General features: G+C 44.0%; 1 protein-coding gene across 3 annotated transcripts in view; it reads right to left on the bottom strand.

Moving 5' to 3' along the window:
- pard3ba (par-3 family cell polarity regulator beta a) overlaps nucleotides 1-27,008 on the bottom strand; it is a 98,699-nt gene extending 71,691 nt beyond the window's left edge. Inside the window, exons 1-2 of one of the 3 annotated variants that reach the window (XM_019351930.2) lie at nucleotides 26,508-27,008; nucleotides 17,607-17,708 (exon numbers count right to left, since the gene is read on the bottom strand). In XM_019351930.2, the coding sequence (XP_019207475.1) occupies nucleotides 17,607-17,708; nucleotides 26,508-26,624 (219 nt within the window). In that variant the 5' untranslated portion in view covers nucleotides 26,625-27,008. The remainder of the gene's footprint in view (nucleotides 1-17,606; nucleotides 17,709-26,507) is intronic. The other 2 variants (XM_019351929.2, XM_019351931.2) reach the window with 2 other exon arrangements.
- Between the last annotated feature and the right edge of the window lie 148 nt (nucleotides 27,009-27,156).

Genomic DNA, 27,156 nt, shown 5'->3' with positions numbered 1-27,156 from the left:
GGGTCTTTTCCCATGTGTTATGAATAAATCTTCTGTTCTTTTGGTACTGGTACTGGTTTTATTTTGTTGTATTTATCCGCGACACCTTAAAGGCCGGTCCGTGAAAGTATTGTCGGACATGAACCGGTCCTGCTCTAAGATATCGGAGTGCTGCAATTAATCAAATTTTAATCGCAATTGTGGCTTCCCACAATTAAACATGATCAAGAAATATTGAAAGTGCGTGCTCCACCAGCAGATTTCAAAACCAAACCAAATCAAGTGTTCTCTAAATGTGCCAATCACAGCTGTTCCCTGCACTGTGCAGTCTGAAGTTTAGTCTGGACAAAAGACATTATGACCACTTACAGGGAAAGTCAATAACACTGATTATAGCTTCATCATGCCACCTGTTAGTGGGTGGGATATATCAGGGAGCAAGGGACATGGCCAAAACTGTGATGGCTATACGACTGGGTCCAAAAAGGCAGCTCTTGTGGGGTGTTCCCAGTCTGCAGTGGTCAGTATCTATCAGAAATGGTCCAAGGAAGGAACAGTATTGAAGCAGCAATGGGGTCATGATCGGCCAAGGCTCACTGGTGCACACAGCGAGTGAAGTCGGGTTAATAAACACGTGCTTTGTCTGCAAAGATGAACAAACAGGAACGCAGCACAACGTAAAGCTGAAAGCAGGACCTGGTTGCTTTCACTCTGAGTTGAGCTTCATGTTTTCATTTATATTTTTCTTCTAAGAGATGAACTGAATTTAGCTGAATGAGGTGGGATGATTTTATTTTAATGCAAAGATTTGAGAATGAACTATGGGGTCATAAAAAGGATGGTGCTCAAGGAGGATCACCTTGCCATCGTTTCCAGTGAAGTGTTGGAACAAAGGGTGGAGCCCTTCACAAAGCCAGCTAGCACTTTTTGGTTTGTGTTTTCGGGCTGTAAGAACAATAAACTGAATCATGTTTAGTCTTTCAGGAGACAGGTGTTTATGATTTTAAACCGCCCGTCAGAGACGATGGAGGTTTCCTTTGCAGGGAAACACAGAAAGGGATACGGCTGCACAGGCAGCATGAAATGCTTTGATTGTTAAGATGTGGGGCTCAGGCTGACTGATCGTCCTCTCGGGCTCTCAGAGGGACGCCACAAAACAGGGGCTTGAACCCGAGGCAGGAGAGATGGAGTTGCAATTGGTCTTACAGGGACTCAATTTATGGTTTCCTTTATGGAACTTTGGGAAAATGAGTGTTTCCAGAGGCAGAACAACTGCATTTAAATCATGATCATTTTAAAGACAAAATCATTCTCTTGTCTCAAATAAACACACAACTCCTTCTACAAAAGCAAAACAACACAAAGCTTGAGGATAACAAAGGAACAGGTTAAAGTCATGATAAATGTGTCGCGGCGGGGGATTTTCCTTTTCCTGCTTTACATCATCGCTCCCTCTTCAGTCTTACGCACAAGGTGGAGAGGAATCATCAGAAGAGGGTAGCTGTTTGACAAACGTCACACTATACTCTGTCGCATGGAACTAATTTCTCTGCTGGTGGAGTCATTTCCTTCTCTCCAGGGCGTGATGTTAATACTTCCAGCGCAGAGAGCGACAGTCCACTTTAATGTCTCTGCTCTTAGTCAGAGCTCAAACAGCTTTGACTGAGCTCTTTCAGAAAATATAAGATTACTCAGAGCGGTGTGATCACAATGAGGCAGAAAGTCAGGACACTTGAACTGTAAAACCAATGTTGCGTTAGCAAGAACAAGTGAGGAAACTTCCATCTTGTGTATTTTCCATCTTACGGCACAAGACTCACAACTCACAAGAGACACAAACCAACCGCCACATCTTGTGAGCGCAGATAAAAACTTGTCCTCTTATGATTGACCGCTTTTAATGGACTCACATGCACACAGCATTGCTGACGAAAAGCTTGAGTAAAACTGAAGCACGCCGGATTTAATATCTTGCATTGGTGCCCATTTGCATGGCTCTAGAAAGCTCTGCGGAGCACTTACAGAGTGCCATCGCACGACCACACCAGGACAGTGTGGCAGCATCAACAGTGAGCGCGTTTTATTGGACTTGAGACGAAGTGTCGAGGGTCAAACGCGAAGATTTTGGTGTTGTGTTCAGTCTAAAGTTGGAAAAAACCAAAACATAATGCCACAGTGTTTTTCCCTCTCTCCTAGCAGCTGTTGCAGTCATAGTGATGGAGCACGTGTGGTCCAACTGGGAGCGCAGTCGCTGCTAAACACACACGTACACAAGAGCGAGACACCAGCTGAGGCGCTGAGGTGCCGGCCACATTATTATTTAAGCACACTCACAGGGACAGGGCAAACTCTTCATATATCACACATGCCAGAAAGGCTGAGAGAGGGAGAGATGGAGGGATGTGGAAGGGGAGGAGGAGGAGGGCGGCAGCGGGAGATGAGGGAGCAAAAGAGCGTGGGAGGTGGGTGACGAGGGAGCTCCGGGCCTCGTATTTCTTATGTCGGCAACACCAATATCACACCGGCTCGTTCATCATTCCCACAGCACGAAACACATCAGCGGTGGTTACACTGGTGCTGTTTCATGTGTGGATGCGACACACTGACAAAAAACACACACACACAAGCTCATAACCCCCCCTGTTTTTCCCCCCGTCCTCATAAATGTTCATAAACACACATTCCCACACAAACGCAGGAAGAAAAATCACACAGTCCAGCTTTCTTCCCCAAAAGTCAGAGCCAGAGTCTAATAATCAGCTTTCTTCTCCCCGTGGCCATCGCAAGGCCAGCTGCTCCCTCCGACTCCCCTCCTTCCTCCTCCTCATCCGCCCTCCCTCCTTCCTCTCGGGATCTGACAGAGAAATAGAAGGAGTGATTAACTCTGAGCTGTGAGGCTGGCGCCCTCTCACCTGTGGCTCTCTGCTCTACAGCCTCCTCCCCCCGTTTCCATCTGCCCTCCCTCGACACTAAGCTTTCCTCCAATACGTCACCTCTTTCTTTCTGCCCGTCGCCCTCCTCCTTGTGCAAGCACAGCTTTGGAAACGCTCGGGATGATTCAAAGGAAAATCCGCACTCTTTGCTTTGTAAACACACGTCATAAAAACCGGATTTCGTTTTGGTTTGCCTAAAAGTACCGCTGCCCCCTGGATTGTTGAGGGGCTGTTTCACCACAGATTTAGCTTATACAGATAATGAACTACACATTAATGACACTTTGCACTTCCTGTTTCCATGGAGAGCCAACATTGCTTACAGCCTGAAGGTGGTAGGAGGGGGAAAAAAGAAAAAAAAGAAAGAAAGCCTCACCTGCAGCTTTTTCCTATACACCCATCAGCATACGCGTTCCTACCATCAGGTCTTATTAGATAGTTATTGACTCAACATCAAAGCCTGGAGAGGAAAAGTGAGATTTGTGCTGCATTACATCCCAAGTGCAACACACCAGCTGACAGCCCCCATCAAACCACATATAGCTGTAAGGAGGCTCGTGCTACACGGCCAAGACATCCGACTGCAAAAAAAGACATCATGATGTGTTTAAACCATCACTTCTCTCTCTCCCATTAACGTGCCGTCTATGAGCTGGTAATTAACAGTCCGTGCAAAACGGACTGCTGAAACAATGACTCGATTAACCATTTAAATCTTACATCATCTTTAATCAGTTCTTCCTTTTCATATTATAGGAACATAGGACTATGTTTATGCAATACTTTATGATATGCATATACTCCCACATTTGTATTATAAACAAATGGGATGTTTTGGGCAGCGAAAAGTAGTCAGATTTTTCTGTGTTCAGTCACAGCTTTCAAGGCTTGTATACAAAGTTGTATACACAGTTTGTAGATCTTACCTGTAAGACTCAGGCTTTAATGATTTTACCACCATCCAACATTGTTATCCCGAGTTAAGAGAAAAATCCTGAAATCCACTTCACACAGCTGTTAATGGTGTTGTCGGCCAAACATTAACACAAAACTATCTTTGCAGAGGCTGAAGCCCGCTTCTCTGCCTATCAATGCCTGTTAATGCCAGAATTCTTTGGCCCCGCAGACAAAACCCCAAAGAAAAAAAGAAATAGTTTGAAAGCAATTTATAAAAACAAATGTTGAACCATTTCAACTTCTGCAGTCATGTTTTTTACAGGTCTCTGTGCAGTCCTGGGGAAAACTAAGTACACCCTTATTGTTAAAACCGGAATTAAGACGGCAAGTTGCAGCCAGGAGTGGCTAATCATCGGTGTGAGCGCATCGATAAAACCAGTAGTTTTGGCCTTTTAAAGGTCTGGAGCATTCAGAGTGTGTCCCAACAAATTCACTGAAAGGTCTGAGTATGCAACACTCGGAGAAACTGCAAAAAGCCCGAGGGCTACAGTGGTGTGAAAAAGTATTTGCCTCCTTCCTGATTCCCAATGTTTTTGTATGTTTGTCGATGTTTCAGATCATCAAATAAATTTAAATATTAGAAAAAAATTGGGGGAGAAGAAGATGACGGGGAAGAAATCCAAGCCTACATGGCCCTGTGTGAAAAAGTGATTGTCCCCTAAACCTAACAACTGGTTGGGCCACCCTAAGCACCTATAACTGCAATCAAGTGGTTGTAACAAACTGGCCATGAGTCTTTCACAGTGCTGTGGAGGAATTTTTCGCCAACTCATCTTTGCAGAATTGTTGTAATTTAGCCACTTTGGAGAGTTTTCAAGGATGAACCAACTTTTTAAGGTCATGCCACAGCATCCCAATCAGGACTTTGACAGAGCAATTCAGAGGTGGACTTGCTAGTGTGCTTTGAATCATTGTCCTGCTGCAGAATCAGAGTGTGCTTCAGCTTGAGGTCACAAAGAGACGGCTGGACATTTTCCTTCAGGTTGTTTTGGTAGACATGGTCATGAAAGTCTGTACTTTTGCCACCTCCAGCTAAACGCATGTATAAAATTAGCTCGTGCAACAGGATAATGATACTACTCAAGGTGCTGCAATGGACCAGTCCATGTCCAAATAAATGCCTGCAAACCTCAGTATAAGCAACAGTAAAGCAACGTTGTGTACAAGAGTTGCCAAAAAATGCCTCCACAAGCTTATGAGAGACTGAAAACAGTTCAGGTTAAAGGTGGTTCTACAAGCTGCTGAATCATGGGGGGTACTTAAGCTTTTCCACAGCACTTTGTATAATCCTGTGAAAACTAAGTACCCCCCATGACTTTTCCATTTATTTTTCACGCCTGTAAACATATTGACTTCAAATAACTCAAACCTGTTCTTATCCACAGCAACTAAACCACACTCTTCCCCTGTGTAATAAGATTATGTTTCCTGACTCTTATCCTTCTGATTAGGGGGCATTTATATCCACTGAAAAGGTAATATTAGTAGAGAGATGCTCAAGCACAGTGACCTGACACTGGTTCCTCTATTTGTCATCTTCCTCTATTTTGTATCTACAGGCCTCAAGGACATTCTCAGCGCTCATTATCAAATTTGAGAGATAGTACAGAAACTTACTGTGCTCGCTTATCTGGAAGTGAGAGCAGACACAGACGAGCAGATAAAAAGACTCTCTGTGGAAAGATATACTTCAGAAGTGGATGACCACAACTACTGTAACCTGTGCGTGTTTCTTTTCTCCTTGATAACGTGCTTCTATAATAAATGTAGCTGTATTTTACATTTCACATCTGCGTCTCCTGAAAGATTATTATTTGCGTGAGGACATTAATAACAAACACAAGCTGTATTATGGCTTTTTTGTGAGCTATTTTTACTTAAAGAGGAACGATTAAGCTGTTCCTTAGCTTCTGTCATGCATCGATGCCGGATGCTTATGTCAAACATGGTCAAAGTTTCAAATATAAGGTTGGATTTCATACAAATAACCTACATGAACCAAAAGCTCAGACTTCAGGTAGTTTTTTCCAACCCTTGGCTCTGGATGATGTCAGTGAGATCAACAGCAACAACAGAAACAAACTGCAGTTTTAAATACTTTGTTTTTACTGTGTGCTGAAAGTGCTATTAGGCATTTTGTTTTCATAACAGCAGATTCATTCTGCATGCAAAATCTTCATAAAACGATCTCGCCTTCATTCCATATGTCCTTCCCGTCTCAGACGTAGGCGGGCTAATAATTGGAGTGGCCCATTCAGGCACATTACAGTCCGCAGAGCTCCATTCATTAGGCCAATCAGTGAGGTGATGAGGTTGAGAGGCAGGAAAAATGAATGATAACAATAAGAGTGTGTGTTTCGTGCAGGAAAGTGTGATTTTGTGTGCATTACAATGGACGCAGATGTGGTTTTAGCTGTGTAATTGAAGCATGAATCATTAAATATTTAACCTAAATGAGCTGGATTTGAGTATTTGCAAGCATTTATCCTCTAGTTGCTTCGGAAGTAGACACACACACACACACACACACACACACACACACACACACACACACACACACACACACACACACAATCTCAGACATACGAACGCACGTCCGGGAGTGTGACTTCGCGCTGAGTTTGAGTTATTAGCAGTTGGGAGAGAGCTAGGGGAAAAACACACGGCGTGTTTTCCACACACCCTCAAACAGCATACACACATAATATACACTGCTCTGGGGCGGTGCCATCTAGGAAAACAGATGGCGAGAGGCTGGTAAGGTCAGAGAGCAGATTTGCTGTAAACAAGTTGATCTATAATAGATCATTAGCTGGATGTGAGTAGCTGCTCTGCGGGCTGCTGTGCCAAAATCATCGCTAAGTGGTGAAGCCAATAACTGACAGCAAACACGGCGCAAGCTGCAGATTCACAACAACATCGCTGCGACTGAATTTGAACGTGTCTGTTTATTTTGTACCAGCTGAAATTTAAATATCAGGTCTGGATTACACACATCATTTGAAAGACATGATCATGGCACAGATCACCTCCTCAATCACAATGATTACATGCGTCATTAGGGACAAAAAAAGAAGTCCAGCAAGCAGTCCGCTCCCTCAGGCGCCTCCTGCCAGACCACAGGAAGGTACGGGAAAGTCAGATTACAGTCGGATCGCTTCGCTCCATTAGAAACTAATGGGTGGTGTGATGGTGACATAAGAGGGCAACGTAGAATCCTTATGATTAAGAGCGGGAGGAGAGCCAAAGACGAAAAGATCTGACGCTCCTGATGACCGAGCATATTCTTGATGATTCGCGCAAACTTATGCAAAGAAACAGAAATGGGCCTTATCCGAGCCGAATCCCAGTCGCTTCGCTTCAGTGAACTGACAAATCACTTTGGAGAGGTGCCATTATTCAAAGTCGAAAGGTAGAGCTATGGATCATCTAAAGAAATTAAAATTCCAAAGTGCAACTTGCGTGCAGTTAAATGAAAAGCAGACAGGCACAGCGAGAATTATTTCTCTTTAAGCCTTCATTGAGTTCCCTCGTGGTTAATTGCAATCAAACCAACTTTGGTAAAAAAGCATATGTGTGTGTGTGTGTGTGTGTGTGGGCGCGTGCGTGTGTGTGTAGGGGGTATTGTTAATTGAATATAATCAGATGAAGAGCTGTTGTGGCGCTCACATGGGAGGGTTGAATCAAGGTCGCGGCTGATGAGATATGATCAAATCAGCTCAAGTGACCGAATCCCGTCGGGCAACCCGGCTAATGTCTGATCTGATCTGCAGGCAACAGTCTGTCGCAGAGATAATCTAATGTCATTCAATATCCTGTATGTTTACAGAATATCGAATAAATAAATTCATCACTGAAGTTCACAAGAATGCATAATAAGTATACAGTCGATAAAGTTAAAAAAACGAAACAAAAAAAAAAGCAGCTTCCCTCCATGGAACTCATTAGCTCTGCAGGAAATCCTATTTTCACAAAGCTTATAGTGAAAAAGCATCTCATCCTGCCTGTTTAAAGTGTAATTACTGAGTAACTGAATACAACAAAGGTGGGGAAAAGTTGTTAGCAGTCTAGGCCTTGGATGCAGCTTGATTTGATAAAAAAAAATATTCATTCTTTTGGTCAATAGCTCAAAGAAATATTGACAAAGAAAAATATCTTAATTTCTTAGATTTCTTTAAGTATTAGACATATGCACACATAGTATAGTAGTTAACACACTTGCTGGTTCAATTCCAGTCAAAGGAGCAAATCCACTTTGGGTTTGTATCAAAGAAGGCATCAGGGGTAAAACTGCCAAATCTAACATGCTGTGGTGGCAAAGGAGCAGCCAAAAGTATCTTCTTACTTAAATATCAGGTACAATTCAGATAAAAGACTTAAAGCTTAACACAGTCATCAAGTAACACATCTTTCCTTGAGAACAGTAGCATCGTTGCAGAGTTAGTTCTGCACTGGTACCTTCTGAATACAGGCCAACATTTCAGCATGTTTGAGAACTGATTATTGTGTTAAATCAGTTAAAAAGATTAGTTAACATTCTTAAAGTAGCCTCTTACATAACTTTAACTTTGGGCTTGATAATTTAATGACACATGTACTCACATTAATCTGTGTTTCAGTGGGTGGCTTGCACCGCTGTCATGACGCTGGCACATCTAAGCCAGGACTCTAGTTCAGTCTCGTGGCTCCTCTGCAGAGCACACACATCAAATGTCTGAACCTGAGATTCGTCTCAAATGAGAAAGAAATTGCTATTGCCACCAAACATCATCAGCAGGGTGAAACTATCTAATCGAATGACAATCTAACACCTGCACACGTTCTCTGGTATATGCTGCATGTTGCAGCTCTGAGTGAGCGTCAAAAGCCACAGAGAGAAGCTTAAAAAAACAAAAAAAAACAATCATTTTAGCTGGCTTGTCTTGTTGAAACCAAACATTGTCCCATGCCACATAATCTAGGAATCCACTGGCTAGTCTGGGGACACTGGTTAATAGTTCGGGGCTGGCTTATCCAAGCTATATTCACAGGTAGATATTGGATTCAAGAGAACTCATTCCTCAAGTCTAAACTCACAAGTTAACAAAGTCAAAATTGAGTTAGAAGTCATCATATCCAAGGGGCATCTCTGACAGAGTTTGTTACGTGACTTTGAAGTAATGAATTGGGGTGATTATTCTCAGAAAATGGATAGATAATATTTAGAAAGAATGCATGATTAGTTTTTCCCCCCTTTTCCCCCCAGTATGCAATTTAGTTTAAGACAATCAAATTTAAAATGCTCAACATACTTGGAGTCCCCAGGCTCCATCCATGATGGAAACCCTAAGAAATGAAGGTTCTTTTTTTGGAAAAATAGGCAAAATCAATTAAGCAGACAACACAAGGAGCACAATGGCTACGGGAGAACTCCAACTACACACGCATGACTTCTAATTAATATTCAAATGCGTGAGGCAGGCATGGTGTTGAACACACTCCATCTTCACAGGTAAGGATGTGTGGATCATGATTAGAAAGTGGAGGGGGTATAGATTATGATTAGGCAGGCACGCATGTGACATTTTCTAATCAGTGCACTTGAACCTCATGCTCCTGTTCATCACCGGCCATTCACACAGTGCGCAGAGTTATGTGACTATTCAGATGCCAATCAAATGCGCCTCGTCGCGGCCGTGAATGAGGGGAATGGAGGTGAGGGAGCGAGATGTCACAGAGCGTCAAAGGCTAATCAGTACGTCTGCACCTCGCAATCACGTCCCATTCACTAAAACTTTTTCTCCGGCGTGTTAGCGCGTTTTAAGTAAAGCCTCATTGTCGCCTGTCAGAGGGGCTGACATCTGACATGTAATAAATGACTTCAGGCAAATCTCCCGACATCATTTACAAGGAGAGGTCTCCTGCAAATCAAATCTGCAGCGGTATTATTTAATTTCATTGTGAGTTTTGAGTTTTAAAGTTCAAAGGTCACAGCTCTATGTCCTCATTTAGCCTTTACGCTGACGCTTTATTGACTTTAATTTGCATATTGCAGGCTTTAAAAAAAGAACTATCTAGGATCTTGGAGCATTTGCTTGTCGGTTCTTTTTGTGTCTTTGAGCTCAATCGTGTTAAACACATTTCATGACGGTATTCTGAAGGACCGTTTTAAACAGGTACCTGCAGCAGATGGAGAGCTGATCAATACGCCCAGCTCAAATATTAGAACGAAGACCACCAGCTGTATTCATGCCAGATACACTTTGCTAATAACCTTCTGCCTTCAGAACAGCCCCAATTCTCAGTGGTTGGGATAACTCTTCTGAGATATGGTCACTAATGATATCATGGGATCCATCTACAGGATTGATGCATGCTTTGATATTTACACCAAATTCTGACTCCACCAAACTGTAGCCCCAGTTTCCCGTTCTTAGCTGACAGGAGTGCCACTCGGTGTGGTCTTCTGCTGCTGTAGTCCATCTGCTTCATCTGTGAACATGCTTTATGTTCACAGATGCTCTTCTGCACACCTTAGCTGTAACGAGTGGTTTCTGAGCTACTGTGTCTTCCCTATAAACTCAAAGTACTCTCCTCTGACATTGACAAGGCATTTTGACCTAAAGAAGTGCCACTCACTGGCACAAACAACCATGCTGCGTTCAAAGTCACTTAAATCACCTTTCTTCCCCATTCTGATGCTGGGTTTGAATCTCAGCGGGTCATTTTGACCATTTCTACATGCCTTAAAGCACTGATTAGATATTTGCAATGACAAGCAGTTGGACAAAGTGCTGCACTTTTAAGCGTATATGTCTGTAAGAGACACCTAAATAAGGTTATTCAGCACTCAAAATGAATACATACTGCTTTAAACACATGCTGGTGTGCATATGAAATGCCAAACAAATTAATCGAGTAATAGAGAAAACAAAAACATTCAGCTATAAAAACATTGCTCAGTACTTTTGATAGAAAAGAAAAATTCAGACTTTCATCATAGCAAGATGAAACCATAATTGGCGGACTTCAGTGCACATCTGTTCAACTTCCAAAATAACACGTATAAATCTTTCCTTACGTGATGCCCAGTTAAATAAGCTCATTATTCAAACATGTCATTTTGTCTTTAAAGCACATCGCTCATCACCACAGACATACTTTAAATATCATAACACATTTCCATGTGACTGAGTCATTTTTCTACCTCTGGATCCTCCATGATGACATGCAAGCAGAAGAGACGGATGATGGGAAACGGCCCCGTAATCAAGCAGTTGACATTTCAGTGCGAGATCAGCTGGGATGTGCACCCTTACATTTACATACAGGCAACCAGAGAGAGGTACTGAAGGTTCACTGATGCCTTGTAGGCGCAGTAATTAAAATGGGCTAATTAAAGAGAGATGGAGGAAATCGTCCCAGTTTTTTTCCTCTTTTTCTTTTTTTTTCTTTTATTAAATTTCCCATGAAATTAGATTTTTTATTTGCTAGCATGAAATGGAAGAGGAGATTTTTTTTATTTTTTCTCAATGTGTTTTTCCCTCAAAAGCGAGGCATGTGTGGATTAACGTGTTGGTGTGTGTACATGGAATGAGGAGTGACAGTCCACTTATGAGAAAATGTTATGCTCCCTGAGTTTGATTCCCACTCTGTGGGAGATCGGCGTGACAAGAAAAAATGCTCATACATGTCGAACATTCATATCTGAGCTGCTTGGGGGTGAAGGAGACGAATGATTGGAGATGGCTTTCTAATCACAGCAGCATCCCAAACTAACTACAAAAAAATCTCACCATCCATCCATCCATCCATCCTCATCTGCTTTATCCGAGATCGGGTCGCGGGGGCAGCAGCCTAAGCAGAGAAGCCCAGACCTCCCTCTCCCCAGCCACCTCCTCCAGCTCATCCGGGGGAACACCAAGGCGTTCCCAGGCCAGCCGAGAGATGTAATCTCTCCAGCGCGTCCTGGGTCTGCCCCGGGGCCTCCTCCCGGTGGGACATGCCCGGAACACCTCACCCAGGAGGCGCCCAGGGGGCATCCTTGTCAGATGCCCGAACCACCTCAACTGGCTCCTTTCAATGTGGAGGAGCAGCGGCTCTACTCTGAGCCCCTCCCGGATAGCCGAACCTCTCACCCTATCTCTAAGGGAGAGGCCAGCCACCCTTCGGAGGAAGCTCATTTCTGTCGCTTGTATCCGCGATCTCGTTCTTTCGGTCACTACCCACAGCTCGTGGCCATAGGTGAGGGTAGGGACGTAGATCGACCGGTAAATTGAGAGCTTCGCTTTTACACTCAGCTCCCTCTTCACCACGACGGACCGGTGCAGCGTCCGCATCACTGCAGCCGCAGCACCAATCCGTCTGTCGATCTCCGGCTCCCTTCTCCCATCACTCGCGAACAAGACCCCGAGATACTTAAACTCCTCCACTTGGGGCAGGAACTCATCCCCGACCTGGAGTGGGCACTCCACCCTTTTCCGGCTGAGAACCATGGCCTCAGATTTGGAGGTGCTGATCCTCATTCCCGCTGCTTCACACTCGGCTGCAAACCGTTCCAGTGCGAGCTGGAGGCCCTCACCCGATGAAGCCAACAGAACCACATCATCCGCAAAAAGCAGAGATGAGATTCTGAGGCCACCGAAGCAAAAGCCCTCCGCCACTTGGCTGCGCCTAGAAATCCTGTCCATAAAAATTATGAACAGAATCGGTGATAAAGGGCAGCCCTGGCGGAGCCCATCACCCACCGGAAACGAGTCCGACTTATTGCCGGCAATGCGAACCAAACTCTTACAACGGTTGTATAGGGATCGAATGGCCCGTAGCAATGGGCCAGACACCCCATACTCCCGCAACACCTCCCACAGGACACCCCGAGGGACACGGTCGAATGCCTTCTCCAAGTCCACAAAACACATGTAGACTGGTTGGGCAAACTCCCATGCACCCTCAAGTATCCTTGAGAGGATAAAGAGCTGGTCCAGTGTTCCGCGACCAGGACGAAAACCGCATTGTTCCTCCTGTATCCGAGGTTCGACTAACGGACGAACTCTCCTTTCCAGCACCCTGGCATAGACTTTCCCAGGGAGGCTGAGGAGTGTGATCCCCCTGTAGTTGGAACACACCCTCCGGTCTCCCTTCTTAAAGATGGGGACCACCACCCCGGTCTGCCAGTCCAGGGGTACTGCCCCTGATCTCCACGCAACATTGTAGAGGCGTGTCAACCAGGACAGCCCTACAACGTCCAGAGCCTTCAGGAACTCGGGGCGGACCTCATCAACACCAGGGGCTCTGCCACCGAGGAGTTGTTTAACTGCCTCAGTTATCTCACCAATGAACACATAATGGCATGTATACACATGAGAGCTCGTATATAGCTTGCACTCTAATAGCATGCCGGACTGGACAGCCTGCCTGACAGCTCCTGTGCAGCACAGAGACATATAGGGCTAATGGTCACAACTAATGCAGGACCTCAAAGGACTGAATGGGAAAAAAGACAGTTCCAGGAGCGATGAATGGGCAAATGTGTAGTACCGTCAAGCATTATGTCTACAAATAACTCCTTTTGAAAGGATAGAGGGACAATATGGAGGCAAACTTTGACAGTCAAGGCAAAGAAAACTGGTTTTTCATGCACAGAGGAATTTTTGGTTTCAATAGCTCAAGGATAATAAACTTTTGCAAAAAACTAATAAGGTAGCACAGACTCATTGACTTTAGTTTATGTGGGAAGCTTATATTATACATGTTATTGCTTTCTTTTTTAATATACGTCTTCTCAGTGAGGGTATCGGACACTCTTCTCCTCTCACAGCAGCAATCATCACGCTTCAGTTCACCTCACTGTTAACGACACTGCCACAATTCACAACTCAGAGATTTTCATTCCCCTTTAAAAATGTATTTTCCAAAATTTCCCAGTGAAAAATCCATGGATGGTAGCGTTTTGCAGAAGAGGTCATCTTTCTCTCTGTTGGCTTTCTTCAGCAAGCGAGGGAACAGCAACTAGAATGATAGCGTCTGATTAAGCTGCATGCACAGTCATCATCTGACTGAAGTATTCTGATTCCCATTTTTAGTGCCCAACACAGCTGCACAGCACGGTATAGTTCACCATCAGAGGGTGACAAATTAAAGGGGTGAGATCTGGTGACTGTCAAAGCTACAGTGTGTGATTAAAATTATTTTCATACTAATCAAACTATTCAGTGAAACCTTTTTTTTGTCGTGTGGTGTATGAAAGCTTTTGGTTTCTTATCCTTTATGAGTTTTGATTTTCTGTATTTGCCCGTTTGACACACAAAAAAGCTTCTGAAAATCTGATTGTTAAAGAGTTTAAAACACCAAATAACACAAAGAAAAACCTGCTTTTAACACAGTCAGCACATGAAAAATCATAATACAGCATGTACACATAATTATGAGTATCCAGTATACTCAGTGAATGTTGAAATATTTCTAGTGTTACAATGTAGCACGCAACACGTTTCAATCAATCTGAGTCAGTCTGCACCGATGAGAGCAACTCGTTTCTTTGCACCAGGGGACTGGGATCAGCTGGTTGTATTCTGGTTATACTCCTAAAAACAAGTTGCCAAGTATCCGTGTTATCAGCATTTGAATTGTCATCTTCCAGCAACCGTGTCGCTATTTGTGGAGGAATTTCTAAATTTCAGTTTCAGATCTATGACGTTCTGACTGGACTTTGAATGTAAATAGTTCATGTAACTGTCTGTGTATGAAGACAGCAACTTATGTGGATTTTCTGCTGATTTATCACAGTTTATGGCCATATTATCACAAAGAGATTGCATTTAATTGCCAACATGTCCCCATTCAATCACAATCTCATACACTACCCACATCTTACTTTTATTTTATCGCAGTTTCGATGCACTGAGGTCGGTTTGAAAACTGCAGCTGACTGCGAGTGGTCCTAGACCTGGTCCTGTCTGTGAAGCAACCAGTTCAAAAGGCAACACACTATTTTTTCGTGCGATAGTCTCCAACCACTGTAGCATTAACGATGGAGGAAATGGTACCAATAGGAAGTTGCTAAGATAAAGTCCATAAAGTCAGAGGTTAATGACTGCACGCTATCAGCTAACTGCAAATGGGTTGGTTGTAATAATCCTACTGAGAAGTTCTTTATCTCAGTAGACAAAGGTGTAATAACATAGTTTTAACATGGCAGTAACGTACTTTTAAATGTAGCATTAACCAAAGCTGTATATTTCAGTACATCACATGCAAGCTCACTCCGTGTGTGTTTAACTACATGACTGAAAAACACGCAGAAGTCGACTGTTACACGTTAAAAGGGGGACAAACTAGTTTCTAAACAGTGATTTTGCCAAAACAGCTTGACCAGATATGACTTGTGTCTTCCAGCTTCTCCTCAACATTAACAAAACAGAGGGGCATTTGACAGGTCAGTGACTAACCCTGCCCACCACGCTTCCAGCTGTCATCTGAGAACTGAAGGGCACAGATCCCCCCCCTTCATTTTACACCGCCACAGTCAGGGTCAAAGAAGAGGAGAGTATAATTGACTGAACCGCAACCTCTTTATACTGTGGTCTTTTGTCTTGGCGAGTGTGTGCTGTGTATACGTGGTCACACCTAAGCAAACACCCCGTGGCCTTCCCCACATTCATCAGATTGGTATTAATATTCATGAGGAGGCTGTGTCCGGTATCTCGAGTCGGGGGGCTAATGAACACAGAGTGTTCTCATGCTGGCGTGTATGTGTGTGCGGGCATGTCGCAGATGCAGGGGGGCAGGAGTGTAATCAAATCACAGCCGACCCCTCGTCTCCGCCCTCATCAACCACCGATGGCACTCCTCCCATAAATGCTAACATGCTACGTTACGTGTTCGCCTGTGGTTCGGCCCAGGCGGTGGGGATGTCGGAGATGCGTGTGAAAGTGTGGATGAATAATAGTCAGGGGGGCTCAAACAGATAAAGAGCTCTGGACTCGCGGCTAAGCTAACCACTAGGCGTACAAATAGCAAACCATTATCTCTCATTAGCATCCGCAGCTAACACAGGGCCCATGCTGTGCAGTGGAGGGCCCTCACAATGGGTCCACTCTTGTATGATTGATGGTGAAACAGCGCCGGCTACAATAACAGAACAAAAAAATAATAATAAAGCACTAAAGATAGAATCTGCCGGCTGCAGCGAGGTAATAAAAATGTAGACAAACAAAAGGAAGTCAGACTAATCAAGAATGCCAGGCACGGCTCATTAATCTGTGAGAGCCGACGCTGCTTGGGAGCCCGGAGATAAGTCGGATGACTGGCACGTTGTGAAGATCACGCACGCTCGTCCTATTCCGGCTGCTATCTTTTCATCAGCAGCAAAAAAACCCAGAAAAAACAAAAGGATGAAATGAGAAGTGAGATGAGAGGAGGAAGGGCGTTTAGAGAATTGGGTGAAAGCCGGGAGAGTAAAGTAACAAAGGTAAATAGGACAGTTCCTGCACGGTGCAGGTTCGAGTGAAGCATTTGCTCAGCACGCTCGGAAAACAAGAGCGCCGATGTCGGGGTTAACGTGTTGTTGGAAGAGTTTGATCAAACGCCAGATTTCAATTATGACACTTCATCGCCGCTTTGCCGACGCTGACAAAAGGCAGGCTCAGGGTTGGAAAATGAGTCATTAAAATCTATGACTCACCTTCTTATGCGCAAATAAGACGCCGATCTTATGATTAGAATTCCATCTGCCCGGAAAATGAAGTTTTTGTTCTTTGATTGCTAAAAAATATTTCTCCCTCCACGAAAGGTTTCCACTGAGTTTACACATCTATTATTTAGCTCTGTCCCCCTTTTTCACAAAGAGTACAGAGTACACACACACACACACACACACACTATTGTTCACGCAGCTTAAAACACCAACTCTTGTTGCACTGTAAAAGGTCGGCTGAATATTCCAATTCCATTTCATTTGGCCTTTTTTGCTGACTAAGTGTTGGTAATTCATCATTCATCTGGACCCAGGGCTTATGAATATGGATTTTGGGTGGTTTATTAGCACAATTTAGGAATGCATTATGGGAAATTAGCAGGGGGAATAAAATTTTCTCTTTGCTGGAAATTGGGCCACCGTGTGTCTGTTTTTTTGCGCGTGTGTGTGAATGCAGAACAACTCCCAACCAGCGCTCTGTTCGGGCAAACTTCCCTCTGCATGAGGCTGATTTCTTTAAATCTGAAATGGTGCCCTTTCACTACAAATGAAGATGACGCCTATAATGATCAGCGTGCTAAAGAACCACAGGGAAGAGGAGAAATTAAGTTCGCTTTCACACCACAGAGAAGTAAACTACGACGCAATCGACTCCAGAGCAGAAAACTCATTTTGTCACGTCTTCTTTAGCTGGTTTAGACTCTCATAACCAGTGGATTCGCAAATACTTTGTTTATCGAGCATTCTGTCATCCTGCTGGGCTGGAGACTTTAGCAGGGAGTCCAAACAAATCCTCCGCAAGGCGCTCAGAATGACAGATTCTCTGCTGTAATATACCGTCTCTCCTGGCAGGTAAGAACAATCAAGAAACAGCTTAATATTAGTGCCAAGGCTCATTTTGTCATGCTTCGCTGTCCAACTGTGAGAAACTGCTGTCAATCACATGTCACGAAGAGCGGATGAAAAGGATAGCACAAAACAGCAGACAGATAAACACAAAGCAAAAACATAACTAAGAAATCTTTTTGCTGGAGTGTCAGGGTTTGAGTTCGAGTCTTTCTCACCTTGTCTCTGTCTTCCACTAGATCGCTCAGCAGGTCATCCATGTCCAGGATGCCTCCCTCCATATACTCCAAGTGGTGGGTCTGCACGGCAGTCTCTCCACGCTGGAAACAAAAGACACAAGTTGGAAAACTTTAGGACCAGACAATCAAGATATCAGCATTAAACTCCCCTCACTGATCTACATTTAACACCCAATGGCAACCCAATCCTGAATTGGATAAGCAGAAGAGGAATGATGGATGGATGGATTTAGGACAGAGCCCATAGTGCAATCCATCACCATCGTCTTTCATAGTTAAGCCAAAAGCAGACAACACCGATCCAATCAGACATCGAAAAAGAACCAGTTAGCTCCAGTTCTTACTTTCCGTTGCTCATACTTTAATTATTAGCAACAAAACTTATCAAAGTCTTAAATCCAAACAAATTACACTGACTGATGCCAGGAAACCCTAAAAGGCAATTAATAGTCGCTGTTGTGCAACAGTTTTACCACTACCACAGCATATTTGCCATTTATGTAGCCTATGAGAAGCACGGGAAACAGGCATTTACGATATTACAGAACAGTCATAACAAAAATTCTCCGCCAAAGTGACGGAGAAACACACCAACCAACCACAACGTTTAAAACAATGACAGGTGAATATCAGCAGCAGTGACTAACAACGATGGGCCCTGGCATTCGAGTGAAAGTTGTTTTGACGTGTACCACCCATCTGAACTATGCTTCAAACCAGTACATACCTAAACAGTAACGCCGTCCCTGACAGCAACTGTTTCTGAGTGGCCTGAGTAACACAACAAAGAGCCTATCGTTTTGATCTGGCCTCTTGAGCTCGCCGAATACCAGCGAATAACCCGCTACAGAGCAAGTCATGAGATAAGAGACTTCAAGTTCAAAACAACTTTTCAGTGACCAAACTGGGAAACAGTCTGTGTCTGACTGAGCACTTTTAACCTAACATTCACACACGCACAGATATTTCCATGGAAGCACAGGGGGGGAAACTCAGTTCAGTATCTTCCACGAGGACACTTCGACATGCTGACTTGAAGAGCTGAAGATCAAACTACTGACCTTCAGGACAACTGGCTTTACCCCCCAGAACCGCAGCTGCTTCTCAGGAGGTCAAAGCTCATAAATATCTTAATAATAGTGGTGTGATGCTGAAGTCTATTAACACTTAGAGAGTTGGCATATCAGCTTTCAATAGATTAAACTACTTTTCCACCCAAAACATGTAGATCGCACCAAAATTCATACAATTCTTTATTTAATATTATGATCACGATGTAGCTCACATGATGTTCATCCCTCTGCTTTAGCTACAGCAGTGTGACTTTTACCTTTAGCTCTTTGGATTTTTCTAGCATGATCCTTTGCTGTTTCTTTGCAAAGAACATGCCGCTTTGCTAACAGTGAACCTGTCCACAGTGCCGAGGCGATGTCTCAACAGTTCAGGGCTGCTTTGGCAGCATCAGAGTGACCTACATAGTATCAGTCAGCTGCTTTTGACGCTGTCACACGTATATATATGTATTTTTAGGCAGCATGTGAAAAAGTTCCACAGCTAAGACAGAACAAGATACCTGTAAGTAAGAATGTTTGCATTATGCTACAAAACTGTAACAAGCCTTTAAACTTTATGCAGTCCTCGTGGCTCTACTTCCTTCAGTCCATCTTCATAAAACATGCGTTCATGCTTTATTCAGTTGAAAGTTCTAGCTTTAAAAATGTTAGTTGTAGCTCTGTTTTGGCCAACTTACTATAAATGCTATGTTTATAGCAACTAATGTAACATAGTAGCCACAAATCTGGACTCCACAGTAGGTTTTCCTGTTTGTTGGGTAAGTATATGATTGTACGTGTCACCGTGTTATCGGTACAGTTTGTGCAGAAGTATGTGAGAGCACGATGAGGGCATGACATTTTTCCAGTTTTGCTGCTCCGTGGGGAGCGGTGGGCACATTCCGGGCCAGTTTTACGATCCCGATGAGCAAGTCAGAGTGAACACGCCCTCAGACAGGAAACTGCACACAGCTCATCAACAAACACAACAGGGACTTTTGACAAAGCCACAATCTGCAATATGCTGTTTACACAACATAATCAATGGAGAAGTACACGAACAATGACATCTTCCCCTTTTTGCGACCCTGCATACACGCACGCAGCCTGCTGTGGTCGGGCTCTGCTTTGGACAAAGTTTTTGTTTTGTTTTTTCCTGAAGGAAGATGGTAAATTGGACACATTTAAAAAACTATACAATCCCATGCTTGTGGGTTAAATTTAGCTCATATTTGGAGTTTGTTCTGCACAATTTCTATTAGAAGAAAATTGTAGACTAAGAAAAGAAATCTTTGACGAGCCTTATCGTTCCTAACAATGCACGGAGTAGGAAATGGCTTATTAGGAAGCACCCATACCAATAAGCAATCTGTCCTAAACAACACAAGACTGCATTACCAGCAAAAGCATCGACTATAGGCGAGAAGCCTCGGAGGCTGGAATGAGTTTGGCTGAGACCCAGTGAGCGGCTTCCGCTGTATCACCGTGCCCTGTTGTGAATGAGCTCCTTCTTGCTCGGCTGCACTCGAATGTGAATTACGGAGCGCAGGGGAAAAAGAAAAAAAAAACAAAAACAAAACGAGAGCGTCTTCCTTTCACAGTGGGCCAAGTCTATTCTCTTAAACAAATGGCAGGGAGAGCCTGGGATCTCGATCACAGCAATAACGCCAGAACCTCTCTCTACTCAGAAGTGTCATTAAAGTAAGTGTCACTTCAGAGATAAAGCAAGCGCAGAAAATAACTACGACAAGCACACAGTTTTTCAAAATCAAAATCTTTATCATTATGTTGTTTTTAAAAGTTCGACTCAAATTTACTCATAAGGCACCAAATCACAACAACAGTCGCCTTAACAAGCTTTATATTATAAGCTAGAGACCCTACAATAATAATGAGGAAACTGCAAAAATCAAATGATTGATTGTTGAGGAAGCACTTGGTCACAGTGGGAAAAAAACAATTTAACAGGAAAAAACCTTCGGCAGAGGTTTGTTGGTGAGATTGGTGACGTCTACATGCTAACATTTAAATAAAAAGCTGCACAGCCTTTACGTAGGTCTGTCCCGAGTTGGTGATTTGGCACACGGTGAACTGGATCCTAAATAGTGCCTGAACTTTCCCTATTTAGCTACATGTTCTCAAAGATGGTCGTACCACGTGTTACATAATATGTAAAGGTCCGCTGTGGAGCAGAGGCTGCACACAAAGCTGAATGCAGCCGTTTGTGTCACTGTACTACAGAGACACGGCGAACATGTGCTCTGGGAAATCAAAATGGAGTCATCTGAAAAGAAGTTCACAGGGAATAAGAAGAACGTGCTTTCAGGAACACCTGCACATGAATGGAATGTGACTACAAGCAGACAGGAAAGTCGCACAATAAAGAACAAGCAGACATGAGAGATGTCCGTAGCTGTGAGCGCAGGTTTCCCACACAATCAGATTGCTTTCAGACAAGAGGCAAATACACACGACACGTTAAAACACGCAGTGAGCTTGGGAGCTGTTAACTAACGACTCCTCAAAGTATACCAAGCACGAATCTGATCATTTGGTGTTGCTTCTTCTTTTAAAAAAAAAAAAAAAAAAAATGTTTACTACAGGGTAGCACAAGCCCGAGCAAAAAAAACAAAAAATGAACAAAAGAAAAGACGTCAGTATGGACCGAGGATGCCACGCCAGAAAAACCGGTCGAACCTGAAAAACTCACGGCATTCTTCTACTGCTGTGTGTGCGTGTGTGTTTGTGCACAGGCCAGCAACAGCAAAGGATGGGAAGGGCGGTCATTGGTGCTTTTGCGATGACATCTGCACACACCTTAGTGAAATCAGAGGCGCGAGCGCGGTTTTTAAAGGAAAAGAACTAATTCAAATCACTGGATTAGTGCGCGGGAACGTCCAAGTGTTAATGAGCATCGCAGTGAGCGGAGCTTAAGCACACCTGGCACACGCGGGAGGCCCCGAGAAGCTTTTTCCTCTCTACCCAGTGATGAAAAGGGATGAACGGATGACACTTCACAGGAAAAGTAATCTTTAGGGAGGAAAGAGGGCAATAAAGAGAAGTTCTTCTGAAGTCCCTCATTGTCAATCCCTGGTAATTCCACTCACTCTTCCCAAGAAATAAATAACAAAAGGAATCGGGAGTCAGTCAGTCAACGGCAGAGGGGAATTACCGTGACAGTTAGAAGAGTAAATTCCCCGCAAATTACACCATTAAGTCCCCCCATCATTTAAAGAGATACCTCCTCCCCCCCCTTCTCCACCTTCACTCTGGTGAGCAAATACGACACCACTCGAGAGCGCTGAAGCACTGGGCCGATTAGTGAAGCTAAACTCGGCGAGGAGGCGGCGGCGGCGGCGGTGGAGGGGGAGTGAAGGGGAGGCTATTTCACACTTTGATCCTCAGAAGAATGTGTAATTACAAAGCTGCAGGAGCAAGGCGTGGATTTAGCCATGACCAAAAAAAAAAAAATGTTTTAATGAACACGTCGATGAGGAGCATCCGCCAAGGCATGAGAGTAGAGAGAAAAGCTGGAGGGAGTTATTGTCAGGGGGTTAGGGTTAGGTGTGATGCGTTTCCACCTTGCAAAACTATGACATCACAACAATGTGATTGCTCGCTTGGGATGGTGAACCTGGACCAGCATTAGTTTTGAAGATCCAGGAGCAAAACCCACAAAACACTGCGTCTGTAGCTTTTTAAGGATTATGCATTAAATTCGGTTATTACAGAAGAGCTGATGCTTTTTAAATGATTTCACATTTTATTTCGTTATTTTGAATACCTCTGAACAACGGTGAGATTAAACCTTGTTTTTGTCAAGCCATTTACCAAAAAATGGTTCTGCCATTTCAATCCTGCATGTTTTCTAAAACTGAGGCACTTGCATTCAAATTCATCCAAATTACCACCACTTTTAACGAATTTTGGGTTTGCTTGTTTAGATATTGCTTATAAATGCTCATTTTTTTGTGACATTTTGATCCTTGTTTTGTTTTTTTTAACACTTTCATCTTTCGGTAAGTGGCAAGTGTCATGGGATCACATCTGCTTTTTAATGCCTTTTTAATGGCTGGGGTATCCGAGTTTAAAGTCTCGTGCATCAGCCTGCACCTGTCCTGCTTCAGTGCCCTAAAGGCAGAAATACAGCGTCATCTCTACAGCGGGATGGTTTTCCTTCAGGGATCAGCTGTGCCGAATGATTTCCCCTAAAACGCAATTGCAGCAGTCTGATGAATGCATCTGACAGTCTGCGTGTGCTTAAATCCAATGTCACAAATGACCTGAGCTGCTTGCAACTTTTTAAAAGAAATGCATTTTACACAGGGCAGAGCCTTGACGCACACACCAACCCACACTGGACAATTCCTCTCCTTCCTGCTTACTTACACAAGGAGGACAGAGCGCTTTCAGCTTGCTTAGAGAGCTGTCAGCACATACGAGGTATACGGGCTGTAATCAGAACTGAAGCTGCACAGACAGGGCTTGAGACAGAGAGAGACAGCTACAGTACCTGGTTCTTTCCCCTGAGAATTCACAAGACGCGGAGTCCCCCAGGCTAAAGCACATACACTACTCAGCCCTGCAACTATGGGGGTTTTACATCATCACAGTTTACAGGAATGACTTTAATAAATGATCGCAGGATTTCCCACAGATTCAGATTCTATTAGAGGCTGTCAGGCCTGTGAATTGGGGTAAGTGGACACATAGGTGTAGCACATGCTGCGATAGGAGACACACATACAATCTGAACTACTAAATCACGCCATTTATACGTTTCCTTTCTGCAAATTATTTTATCTGCCAAATACTTTGTGACAAATAACTCGTGATTACAACCAGTTGCTTCTCACGTGAGTCTCCAACTTCGCCATCTTGACCGTAGCCCTTAGTCTGCACCGAATCAACCTCTCCAGCTCGCAACGGATCATAAGGGGGAAGATATACCATCGCCAGCCGGAGCTCAAAAAGGGAAAGTTGGAGGAAAATCCCACAGTGGAATAAGATCTTATCTGGGGAAGGAGCTGTATGATAACGAGGACTGCCCAGACAGTGACTGGCCCAGCGAGCCACTTTTTGAATTTGTACTGCCAATCATGCAAAAATATGTTACTTGAGATGTCCTAATGGAAAAATTGTTGTGTGCAGATGCACGCCATCGAACCATCTAATAAAATTTGTGCATAACACCCCCCCACAAATCATGTGTTTTAGTCACACCATAGCTGAGATTAAAGTCAGAAAACTACTGTGTGCTTTACTTTTCATGTTTCATCAGTATACTGGTACTTTGCACACTCCAATTTTAGAAATCACACTGCATAATGAGCAGAAATCTTCTCTATAAAGACACATTTTGTCAGGAGACTTAGCCGTTTTCGCCACGGTAAGAGATAAAAGCAGCTGGAAACTGCTAATTGGTGAGGTCTACATGCCATTATGGCAATGCACAGAGGGCCTGTGCAGAATCCAGTTTACCCTGCACATGGTCATAAACAAACACACACACACACACGAACACACAAATAGTGATTAAACCCAGGTTTTTGACACTGTCCCTGCTGTCAGCGGCCACACCGCTGACAGCAGGGACAAGTGGAGAAATGTGCGGTTGAGTGGAGAAATGTGCGGTTAATGTGGGTGCTAAGTGGATTCTGCTGGCAGGAGCAACCGCCTCATCTGGTCAGATCTGCTCGGCCCTCTCTGGCAGCTCCAGAGCTGGACTGTCCTCGCAATGAGCTGCCTCTATTAAGAGGAAGGCCACAGACCGCTAAGTCAGCGTCTCGTAACGGCTCCTAATTAACATGCTTTGTGAAAAGCAATCAAGGCCCAGGCATGTTTTTAATAGCAGGCTCACATTTTAACCCGGTGCAGCTTGTGCACCCGCGGCGCGCCGCTGGGAGAATCGGCTGTGACTGCTGGGCAGAGCGGGCACGGCTGTGGCTGTCAGTGAAGCAGACAGCTCAGGGGACACTGAGTGAGATGAGCTCCCCCGCCTGTTCGTGTGGCTGTGGAGATGTTTGTGTGCGCCTCTTCACTAAGAGGAAGCAATCCATCGAGCCATCCAAGACACCTAATCTGTCCTTCCATCCCTGCCACCACGGCTCCTCGAATCCCCACATGGCAGCCTCTTGCCTCACCTTGAGGAGGGGAGAGGGAGGGAGGGTGCCTGGGCAGAAGGCTGAAGGAGGGGGAACCGATAAGAGCAGGGCCTGTCACCAATCCTAATCCCCAATCACTCACAGGACAAAGCCTCCTGTCCACCACGCACCTCCCCAACTGCGGCCACATTGAGGACATAAAGCAGTAAACTTCCACCTGCCCGCTGAGATACCAGAGCTTAAACAGGGCGCTATTGTACAGGTAGACAGCCACGGCTGCAGCCGGCACCACTCACACCCATCCTCGCTGAGATGAAACACACATAAGGTGCGCTATCACGCAAGGACAGCACGCTCGCACGCTGCTGATTAATAAAAAGGTCAGTTCGGCAGAATGATTAATGCTCAAGTGATTGCAGCAGGGAGCAGAACGCTGCTGTGTGTATGTGAACACTGGAAAGAAAAACTCCAGTCACAAAAAAACAATACTCCTCGCATTCTTAGCCATTAGCTACCTAGTGATGGGGTCAGTGGAGCATTATATGTATTATATAAAAGTGCATAAACTTTACCAGAGCAGCATTAAATTGGTTGGACTATTTTTGACCCACCTGAACTGGCAGATCGCTGGATAAAGTTTCAGAGATGCCTAGCACAGTGGACTCCCTGAACCCTATGACAGCAATAATCTGAGTGGCCCTGCAGGATGCTTAACTAGGCCAGGCCTTTTCACTACAGCTGATCATGCTGAAATGGAAGAAGACAACCCCACCTTTCCACAAACTCCTGGGTGGAGGACATACTTTAAATTGAAACAACTGACACAGAGAACTGAGGGCTGGCAGCAGCTTGAGAACCCATGTTGGATAGTGATGAGGGAAATTTTATTTTTATATATTCCTCCGCCAAGGAGGCACGTAATCAGCGTTGTTAGCCAATGAGAAAACAAAACACAAACCTCATGAAACTAAAGACCAGAGTGGTGAAGACTGGAAAAAAAAAGGGGCAAAAGACATTATATTATATCTTCCTTGAAACTGCTTTAATGGAGGATGCACTCTTGTGATTATATTTATTTATTTATTAATTATAGGGGAGCAGGTTGCTCTTTTCTCTCTGATGGTGTGCAGCAATGTTTATGTGGGTGCTATGTGTCAAAGTAACATCCACAAGAATGCCAGCATCCACAGTGTTTCAGCAAAACACTGCATTGTTGTTACTCTCTTCACCTGATACCCAGATGTAATGTGGTGGCTGAGAGGTGCACTTACAAAAAAACATTTAAAAAAAATAAATAAATAATGTACTAATCCCACAGTGCGTGATTCTTTTAGCAAAACTCATTAATAGGACAGAAACTCTCTTAATTAAAAAAAGAAAACTCGAATAGATTTAAAACTTTTTAACTTTCAACAACATTTTGACTTGCTTGGCATAAATAAGTGCCATAAAGTGAATTCGGCTCAATTTTAGCCGCAAAATTAATTGTCTGTAAGCAATAAATAGCTTTTTTCTCCGTGTTATTTAAGCTAGCTGCTAACGTTAGCTCCGATAGTGAAGACGTCATAACCTGTAAATTAGCCGTGTCACGTGACCCACACCCCAGCCCAAGTTATGAGCGCTACCCCTCACAAAATGCGAGGAATGACTGGAATGAAACGTTGTGTCATGTTGGCTCTGTGTTCATGGAGAATAGCGTGAAGTAGCGCAAAGACGGCGCTTACCTGCTCCAAAATCCTGCGGTACCTCCGCGTAGCTTGTTCGATTAAATCCCGGACTGTCCACCCAGCTTTGCAGGGAACCACCACAGAGGTGTCCCCGAAAGTTACCGTAACTTTCATTATAGCAACAAGTTCAGAAAAAATAATAATAATTAATTTAAAATAGTTAATGAAGTAATCCAAGTTTCGGTAATCTCTCGACCCGGAGCTTCTCCCGGTGTTGGAGACGGACAAAGTGGCACCTGTCTGTCGAAACTGGCGCAACAGGTGTCTCAGGTCTGGATGAAATCACCTTAAAGTCACTAATCAGAGGTTACCGAAATACAGCGACGTGTAAAACTCCAGAAGACATCTTATTTTGTGGGAAAAGTGGAAGAAAAAGCGGTTATCACAGTCGCCGAGAGTGACTTTCTGTCATGTTGCGCTGTCCGCCGATACACCCAAACAAAACAAACCGAGACAGGAACCCGGAAGAAATCACGGTGACTCTGGCACTCCAGGGAATTACATTCCCACTGACATACACCACCCACACTTTATGGTTTATTTCTACAGGCTTCATTAATGCGCATGACAATAGTTAAACAAGTTATTATGTCTCATATAACGCTAATAGAGGCACAGAAAGAAGTACCTGTATGTAAATGTGGTT

This window comes from Oreochromis niloticus, linkage group LG23 (assembly GCF_001858045.2).
Source record: "Oreochromis niloticus isolate F11D_XX linkage group LG23, O_niloticus_UMD_NMBU, whole genome shotgun sequence".
NCBI lineage: Eukaryota > Metazoa > Chordata > Actinopteri > Cichliformes > Cichlidae > Oreochromis > Oreochromis niloticus.
Note: the sequence above shows the minus strand (reverse complement) of the source record. Positions and strands in the feature narration are given on the sequence as shown.